The 10,062-nt window shown below is 37.4% G+C and overlaps 1 protein-coding gene across 1 annotated transcript in view; it reads left to right on the top strand.

Annotated features, from left to right (window-relative positions):
• TANC2 (tetratricopeptide repeat, ankyrin repeat and coiled-coil containing 2) overlaps nucleotides 1-10,062 on the top strand; it is a 351,092-nt gene that overhangs the window by 170,824 nt on the left and 170,206 nt on the right. The window contains exon 5 of the mRNA XM_027771180.1: nucleotides 3,250-3,398. Within this exon, the coding sequence (XP_027626981.1) occupies nucleotides 3,250-3,398 (149 nt within the window). The remainder of the gene's footprint in view (nucleotides 1-3,249; nucleotides 3,399-10,062) is intronic.

Genomic DNA, 10,062 nt, shown 5'->3' with positions numbered 1-10,062 from the left:
AATTACCTTGGAACATCTTGCGCCAGAAAACAAAGAAGTTATTAGAAAATGTCAAGAATATGTCAAAAGGTCACGGGATTTATTCTGGTGAAATCTAGAACAATTTGAGCCAAAACAAAGTAACAGATTATAATCCACCAAATAGAATCAATGGGGACCAGCAGTTGACGTAATGGCTATGTCGCTAGACTCCCATGTAGTCAACCATGGTTCAAGTCCCGGGCCTGGTGGCTTGAACTCACACTGGGCGCGTGTGCGTGTGTTCCCAAGATCCCAAGAGGAGAATGGAGGAGAAGGGATTGTGGCGTGGCCATACCCCCTGGGGAGTGATTTCTCACTTTCTATTTCTCTGTCTCTGTCTTTCTAGCGAGCGTCTATGTAACCAAGCTAGGTAACATAGAAGAAATGGATAAATTCCCAGAAATAGTCAATCTACCAAGACTGAAACATGAAGAAATAGAAAATATGAATATACCTATAACAGACTAAATCACTACTAAAACACTTCCCCATGTAGAAAGGCCCAGGCCTAGATCAATCATGAATTCATGACGATGAATTCATCAGTGATGAATGCTACCAAATAGTTTTTTAAAAATTAATAACTGTATTCAAAATCTTCCAAAAACTGAAGAGGCAGAAACCATTTCAAACTCATTTTATGTAGCCAACATTACTTTGACACCAACATCAGATAAAGAGGCCACAGGGAAAGAAAACGGCAGGCCAATATCCCTGATGACTATAGATGCAAATATTGTCAACACAATGCTAGAAAACGAAATTCAACAGCACATTAAAAGTATTATTCACCATGATCAAGAGGTGCTTATACTTAACACTGTATTATACACTTCTAAGTTTTTTAAGAGATTAGGTCTAAGTTAAATGTTCTTACCATAATACAAAAAAAAAAAAACCAGAATCAATGAGCTTATGCTGATGTAGATAGATAAGTAGATGAAGTAACAAAAGTGAATTTAGAAAAATTGCTATTTTTGATGAGTATGATAATAATTCAACCAAGAAGCATTAATGGATGCAAGAATGGCATCCATTTTAGTGGGTAAAAATTTGTTGAAGGATGCAAACAGGTACCTGTACACCAGTGTTTATTCTGTCATTAATTAAAATAGCTAAAAGCTGGAAACAACTACCACATGTCCAACAACAGGTGAACGGATAAAATAAATGTAATATGTATGCACCATGAATTATTCAACCATAAAAAGGAATAGAATGCTGATATGTGTTGTAACATGGTTGACCCTCAAAAGCATTAAGCTAAGGGAGGTAAGCCAGACATGAAAGGACAAATACTGTGTGATTCTACTTACAAATTACCTAGAATAGACAGTTCATAGACAGAAAGTAGAATAGAGGTAAACAGGGACTGATGAGAGGGGGACATGGAAAGTTATTGTTCAGTAGGTACAGAGTTTCTTTTGTGGATGACAAAGTTCTGGAAATAGTCATATAATATTGTGAATGTACTTAATGCCAATGAATTATACACCTAAGAATGGTTAAAATGGCAAATTTGTTACAAATTTTACCACAAATTTTTTTTTAATTTAAAAGTTTCTTGAAGAATGAGATATTTAAACATATTCCCCCCAATACACACACACAAAATACTTAATCATTACAAAGGGAAAAAGTATAACTTTCTAATGGAAAAATCTGGTAGACACTACCTTATCAAGTGTTCAAAGTTAACACAACATGACCTTTGTGATATTCCTGTCAGAGATATGTAACCTGAGTCAAATATAAAGATAACACCAGATAAATTCCTGTTGAGGGATGTTGTACAAAATAACTGATCTGGGGGCCAGCAGTTGGTATAGTGGCTATGTTGCTGGACTCCCATGTAGTTGACCATGGTTCGAGTCCTAGACCCAGCAGCTTAAACTCACGCCGGGCACGTGTGTGCGTGCCCAAGATCCCGAGAGGAGAATGGAGGAGAAGGGATTGCAGCGTGGCCATCCCCCTTGGGGGGTGATTTCTCGCTTTCTTTCTCTCTGTCTTTCTCTGCCTGTGCCTGATAGCACATGTGCCCGATAGCAAAAACCTCTCCAATAATAATAATAATAATAATAATAATAATAATAATAATAATAATAACAACTGGTCTGTAATCCTCAAGTGTCAAGGTCATTAAGTTAAGGACTAAAGAACAGTTCTGGATTAAAAAAGAGAAAAGAGAACCACTAACTAAATGCATAACATAATCCTCAGCTGCATCTTTTTTGCTATAAAGGGCATTACTGAGATAACTGTTAAAACTTAAATGGTGTCTGTGAATGAGATCATGATAATGTAAAATGTTAGTCCCTGATTTCTGTGCTGGAACTGTGGTTATGTAAGAGGATGGCCCTTGTTTATAGGAAATACATACTATTATGATGATGCAACATTCTGCTTGCAACTTTTAAATGGTTTCAGGGAAAAAAAATGTTCTTTATACTATTTTTAAGGCTTTTTTAAAAGTTCAAAATTATTTCAAAATAGAATATTTCCACAAATTGTTTTTAAAAAGAGAAAGAGGAAGATAAAAAGAACCCGAGTGATAGCTTAGTTGGCTCATCAGTAACATACTCAAGCAAAGCTAGATCCATATAGAAAATTGTGGATTTGGTTGCCCCATGCACCTGTACATGCTTGGTGCACATGCCCAGATCCTGGCTGCCTAGAGTGGAGAGAATTGTTGAAGGGGGTGGAGCATGGGACTCTGCTGAGGATGCTCATGTTTCTGAGTGTCTCACTTTCATGAAGGAATTAAACTTTAAAAAAGAAAAACAATCTAAATGAAGTAGTAATTGTTACTGAGAATCTAGATCCCAAGACTAGGACTATATTGAAAGGTTAACAGACCAAGAAATAGAAATCCTTTATTTTCTTTCTTTCTTTTTTTTAAGACAGGATCTCCCTACGTTCCAATCCTCCCTCCTCAGCCTCCCGAGTAGCTGGGACTAAAGGCGTGTGCAACTGTGCCCAGTTTTGAGGGTAGGCCAGGAACTGAATCCATGCTTCATATGGCTTCCGCCCACCCACCTGTGTACCACCTTAGCTGGATCTCGATTTTAATCTTTAAAAGTGAGAAAACGGCTTATAGACAGGAACTTTGTAATTTTGAATTTAGAATGTGAAAACCAAAGAAATGATCAAACTGAATATAACAATAGTTGCAGAGCTAGCTCATTTTATTTTAAAAGATTCATGTTTTTTAATGTCTTCTTGTTATAGGTGATGCTGAACAGGAACTTGGGCCCCCTCCGTCTGTAGATGAGGCAGCAAACACACTCATGACTCGTCTGGGTTTCCTCCTTGGAGAGAAAGTTGCGGACGTTCAGCCAGGTGACCAATACAGCATGGAAGTACAGGATGAAAATCAGGTAAACTACTTGCTATCCTCTATGAAAAATAGGTGTGAATCAGCTTATTAGTCCCAAAAAGAAAAATGTGTGTATGTGTGTGTATTATTGCTGAGAGAATTAATCCCCAATATTGATTGCCTTTTGAGGCCTGAAATATAACTTAATTTCCATAATCACTATTTTTTTTTCAGTTTATGAAATGTCTTTTAGCTTTGTCATTAAATTGAAAACCTGAAAAGTTAATTTAATTTTTAATTCATGTACCTAAATGAATGTGTACATAAATAAGTAAATCAGTCAGCCAGCCAGCCTACTAAGTAGACATATATGTGAGCTCTGCCCACAGAACATGCCTTGTTTTCAAGTGCACATAGATTGTTTACCAACCTAGTGATACACTGAGCCATAGAACAGGTCTCCACAATTTCGAGAGATTCTAGTAACTATGACCACAGTAGAATTAATCAATTACCAAGTGATAGATTAAAAAATGAGAACTAAAAGATAACTTAGAAAGTCCCCAAACTGTTTAGAAATAATGAAAAAGAAGTGTAATAACATAGGATATACCTGAGGATATGCTCAAAAAGAAATAATAGTTCTATTTTTTTTTTAAGAATTGTTTATTTAATTTTATTTTGTAGTAGTGGGAGTATTCTAATTTGACCAGTGAGCAGATCCAGGACCGAACTGCAGTTAGAGCCTTTGGGAGTCCAGTGTCTTAACCACTTTGTCATCTGCTGGCCCCACGATAGTAGTTTAGAATGCATATATTAGAAAAGTAGATAAAATCTTTTTCTTTTTTTGAGAGGTTTTTGCTATAGGGTGCTCACCAGAAAGACAGAGAGAGACAGAAAGCGAGAAATCACCCTCTGGGGAGATGGCCACTCCACAATCCCTTTTCCTCTCAGAATCTTGGGCACGCACGCACATGCACTGGGCGTGAGTCCAAGCCACTGGGTCCGGGACTCGTACTGTGGTCAACCACATGGGAGTCCAGCAACATAGCATTATACCAATTGCTGGTCCCTAGAAAAGTAGATAAAATCTAAAAAATTAGTGATCTAAGTATCCATCTTAGGAAGTTTAAAAATATCAGCAGTTTTTAAAGACATTATTCATATTTTTGTCTAGTCTTTATTTACAGTTTAAATGTAGCTAAGGAAGTATTAGAGTGAGATTGATCTATGTGGTCTTTAACCTGAATGTAGTGTACTGAAACATTTTATTCAGAAGATGACAAAAAGTAATTTGTTATTAATAAATACTACTGAAAAATCTGTGATGGATTTGTTTTGTCACAAAAAAAAGTATATAAGGATTATTTGAGGATCATGTTTTAGTGTTCCATGGGGGGTGATTCTCTCAGGCTTGTCTTGATCTGTACTCCTTGTTTATGCTGGCTCTGGTTTATCACCTGGACAGTTTTTATAGGGTGCTCACCAGAAAGACAGAGAGAGACAGAAAGCGAGAAATCACCCTCTGGGGAGATGGCCACTCCACAATCCCTTTTCCTCTCAGAATCTTGGGCACGCACGCACATGCACTGGGCGTGAGTCCAAGCCACTGGGTCCGGGACTCGTACTGTGGTCAACCACATGGGAGTCCAGCAACATAGCATTATACCAATTGCTGGTCCCTAGAAAAGTAGATAAAATCTAAAAAATTAGTGATCTAAGTATCCATCTTAGGAAGTTTAAAAATATCAGCAGTTTTTAAAGACATTATTCATATTTTTGTCTAGTCTTTATTTACAGTTTAAATGTAGCTAAGGAAGTATTAGAGTGAGATTGATCTATGTGGTCTTTAACCTGAATGTAGTGTACTGAAACATTTTATTCAGAAGATGACAAAAAGTAATTTGTTATTAATAAATACTACTGAAAAATCTGTGATGGATTTGTTTTGTCACAAAAAAAAGTATATAAGGATTATTTGAGGATCATGTTTTAGTGTTCCATGGGGGGTGATTCTCTCAGGCTTGTCTTGATCTGTACTCCTTGTTTATGCTGGCTCTGGTTTATCACCTGGACAGTTTTGATAAAATTCACATGCCTAGTGACTCCAATCTTACTGATTCTCCTTTGTTCTTACTTTTTTAAAATCCTATAGTAACTCTTGAATTATCTGTAGCCCTGCCTTTTCCCCATAATTCTAGATCTGTGTAGTCAGCTGCCTACATTGTTTTTTCTACCTCTGCACTTAAGATAAAGCTCAAACTTAACATGTCAAAAATAGAACTTTTGGCATAGATACAGTGACATAATGGTAATGCAGTGGCCTGAGATGCCGGAAGGTATATGGAAGATTAGGGTTCTGTACCCAGGTTGACCTGTACACACTGGGTATGCACATGTCTGTGATCCTGACTGGCTAAAAGACAGGGAGTGGAGGGCAGGGGAGAGTGAGGACAATTCCTGGCATGAAATCCTGTTAAGGGTGCTTGCTTACTTTTATCTCTCTTCTTATAAAAGAAAGACATACCAAAGCAAAATTTAAAAACTAGACCCTTACATTTTCCCCTAGAACCTGTTCTTTCTGTACTCATGGGGCATGGTCACACTATAATTTCTTCTCCTTCATTTCTCCCTCATTTTAGGATTTTGGGCGCGCACACACACACACACACACACACACACACACACACACTCAATACGCATCCAGCACATTTTTCAAGCCACCAGGTCCAGGATTCAAACTATGCAGTGGACCATGTGGAACCCAGCTACCTTAACCACCAGACCACAGTCTAGTGAGGTCTTCTTTCATCTAGAGAAGTCATCTTTAATGACTTTATCTAATAGCATTGCTCTTCACTATATTCCCTTACCCCACTACTTTATTTTCTTCATATCTCTTATCATTAACTGATATTACAGATTTAGTTGTGGGATTTGCCAGAAAGAGATAGTGAGAGGAGGAGAGAATGTGAAAGCGTACATGAGAGTCGTGATAGCATCTCCCAGTGGGACACAGTCATGCTCCATTTTCTCCATTCTGTCAGGATTTGGGGCATGTGTGCAGGCATACCTGGCATGTTTTTCAAACCACCAGGTCCAGGACTCAAGTCATAGTTGACTGTGTGGGATCTCACTACCTCAACCATCAGGACAAGGGGCAGGCCCAAAGCTTCATTTCTTCAAGTGGTAACAGTTATACTTGTTGCCTTTGAGATTCTTCATGTCACAGCATGTCCAAGTGACTTATGAATAAAGTCCTAAATCTGTGGAGTGCACCTTACTGTTTGCTGAATAAAATAATCTCCAGTAAATGAGTAGCATCATTGATTTACATAATTAAGCAATATGTGGAATAGAGTATTCCTTGAGCAAGGCAGTGGAAACTTGTCCTCCATATCCAGTTCTACCACTGCTATTTTGTAAATTCAGATATGCCACTTAACCTTCTCTGAGTTTTACATTTTTCGATGGGTAATAATAATTAACATTTATTAAATGTTTACTGTGTATCAATCATTGTATTGATTCCTTTACATGCACTATTTTGTTGAAGCTTCCTTATAATCCACTAGGTTGTTGGAAGAGTCATGACGTATTTTTCTATATTTTTCTATGCAAAAATGCGCCATGACTTTCCCGACCATCCAATAATAGGGCAGATCCACATTGTAATTTTCAGATAAGAAAATGGAAACATACCACCAAAAAGTGATGGTGTGGTGTTCATATCCAAGCAGTCTGCTTTTATGATGTGTGTTCTTAACAGCTACAACATATTGTTCCAGAGTAATCAATTTAAATTGTGACTATGATGCTATGTTATAAGCTGTAAATTCTCATATTAAATAAAAGATATAAGATAATGTACATATAATGAGTATATAAGTACATGTGAGATCTCTTTGATTTGGGGGAAATTCAAAACTTTCATACTTACTGTGATTTCATTTTCACACTTCTGAAGTGTGGCAAATAACATTAATTATGCCTCTCATACTGGCTCAATAAGGAGTAAATGAAATAATAGGTAAAAATAGTTTTAAACTGTTAAGCATTACTCAAATGTAAAATGTTAATAATAAAGCTAAATGATAGTTTTCTTGGAGTGTAATATACCCTGGAACTATCTCAGAACTATACAATAAAGTGGCTGAAGTGATTATGGGGATTTCTAGTCTTAGAGAGATTATTAAGAACTTAGGAGGTCATGTTCATTTGGTGACTTTCTTTACAGCTAAACAGTATATGAACAAAGATAGGCTGGGTGTTTAGAAAGCCCCTGCAGTGATAATGTCCTCCGAACAGTGTCGCTGATGACAGATCTAACATAAGCAAGTCAACATATGTCATGTTTCTGTAGAAGAGAAAGTATTGAAAGTGGTATTCAACTGACTACTTAATTTTCTCCTCTCAGTTTCTAGGGTGTAAGGATGAACCTTCCGAATTCCATCATTAGGAATTTGTGTTTGTAGAACTCTTAAGAGATTCAGACTGAGAGCTTTCTTAGGATCCTTCTGGAGAACATTAGGAACAATGGAAAATCCCCTGAAAGATTTTGGAATGGCTTAATCAGATGTTCATTTTAGAATACAATATGGGGAATAGATAATAGTCATGAATAATTTTGTGTTTTCTCAATGGCTTAATCTTTAACTTTGCTTTTATACCTAAAGCTTTTAAAGTACACTTTCTTGGGACCAGCAGTTAGCATAATGGCTATGTCGCTGAAATCCCATGTAGCCAACCACGGTTTGAGTCCTGGACCCGGTGGCTTAAACTCATGCCAGGTGCATGTGCGTGCATGCCCAAGATCCTGATAGGAGAATGGAGGAGAAGAGATTGTGGCATGGCCATCCCCGCTGAGGACTGATTTCTCGCTTTCTATCTCTGTCTCTCTCTGTCTTTCTGGCGAGCGCACGCACCCTATAGCGGGAAAAAAAAAGTACACTTTTTGTGATATATGCTTTATTTTTTAGAAAATAATTTGTAGTAAAAATAGTAAGTTTTGTTTGGGCTTAACCTTATATTGACTTTATTGTATATATAACACAGTTTTCTCTCACAAACTATAGAATGAGAATCTTGTCTAAGAACATAAATATTGGTAGATTGTTATTAAAAGTAATAGATTCATGCCATAATAAAACTTTTTCAATGTGAAATGAAAGTAAATACATCTTATGCAAAAGACCTGAGTATAGTTCATCTACTACGTATTCTTAAACTAGGGGTGAAGAGTTTAAAAATTGCATGTTGAGGCCCAGCCGCAGTGGCACAAATTATGGGCACTGCTATGTCATACTGGAACCGTATGCGAAGGCCGGTGTTTAGATCTCTGAACACATTACCCTGGCTAACTAAAGGACTATGGGGAGGATTGCAGCATGACAGGAGCCCAAGGTTCCTGTCTCTGTCTGTCTGTCTCTTATGAAAGAAAGAAACTTTGAAAAAAATATGTGCACACCAAATTTCTAACCTGGATGGTTCTAATTTATTAAGTCCAGAATGGGGCTCAATATATGGCATTTGCTGTAACAGAGCTGTGGGTGTTTCACCTTTTAAGAGAGAGAAAGATGTCCAGGTAAAAAGAGGAGTTGTTACTGATACAGATCAAAAGAATTTAAGATGATGGGCACTGGGGGTTCAGCACTTTTGCACTGGCCCCTCTTACTAGTAGGTACCATTCTTCCAAGGATTTCTGCCATTGAATCACTATGTGACTTTTGGAAAGAGTAATTTTTCAACTTGGGGCTTCATTTCTTTATATGTAAAAAAAACAAACAAACAAAAAAAAAAACCAGTTTGATTATGCAGTCTCCGAGGTAACTTCTTACTCTGACCGACAATGCTTTTGGGTCCTCAAATTCTCTAAAGAGTGAGTAAATATCAAGATTGTTAGGTACCTTACACTGGTAATTATAAAATATAATGATAATAAAATAACAGTTTTAGAGAACAAAAAACTCAATTTTATAAAACAGGTAGTTTTTACATTTCACAAGTGATTCTACTGATGGCTAAGAATCATTGCTCTGGTAGAACAATATCATTTTATAAAAACATGGGACCTGCAGATGATATAATGATTACATCGCTGAGCTCCCACATGGTTGCTTGTGTTTCAAGTCCCAGACCCGTTGGCTTAAAATTCATACTGGGCGTGTGTGCATGCATACATGCCCAAGATCCTGGGAGGAGAATGGAGAAGGGATTACATTGTGGCCATCCCCCTAGGGGATGACTACTCCTTTTCTATCTCTCTATTTCCCTCTGTCTCTCCAGTGAGAGCATGTACCTGATAGCAAAAAAAATCTCTCTCTCAAAAAAAGAAGTAGAGATTACTAAGCTATCACATAGTGGAAGAAAAATTTGGATAGATTTTGATTATTTATTTTTCATAAATGATATAAATTTTTTGCCTATGACTTTTAAAAAAAGTTTTTCCTTTTTTTTTTTTTTTTGGAGAGGTTTTCACTATAGGGCGCGTGCGCTCGCCAGACAGACAGAGAGAGACATAGAGACAGAAAGCAAGAAATCACCCCCCAGAGGGGATGGTCATGCCACAGTCCCTTCTCCTCCATTCTCCTCTCAGGATCTTGGGCACGCACACACACACACCTGGTGTGAATTTTAAGCCACCGGGTCCGGGATGCGAACCGCAGTCGACTACGTGGGAGTCCAGCAACATAGCCATTACGCTAACTGCTGGTTCCCTCTTTTTC

The sequence above is a fragment of the Tupaia chinensis genome, unplaced genomic scaffold (genome assembly GCF_000334495.1).
Source record: "Tupaia chinensis unplaced genomic scaffold, TupChi_1.0 Scaffold000187_1, whole genome shotgun sequence".
NCBI classification, from domain to species: Eukaryota; Metazoa; Chordata; class Mammalia; order Scandentia; family Tupaiidae; genus Tupaia; species Tupaia belangeri.
Note: the sequence above shows the minus strand (reverse complement) of the source record. Positions and strands in the feature narration are given on the sequence as shown.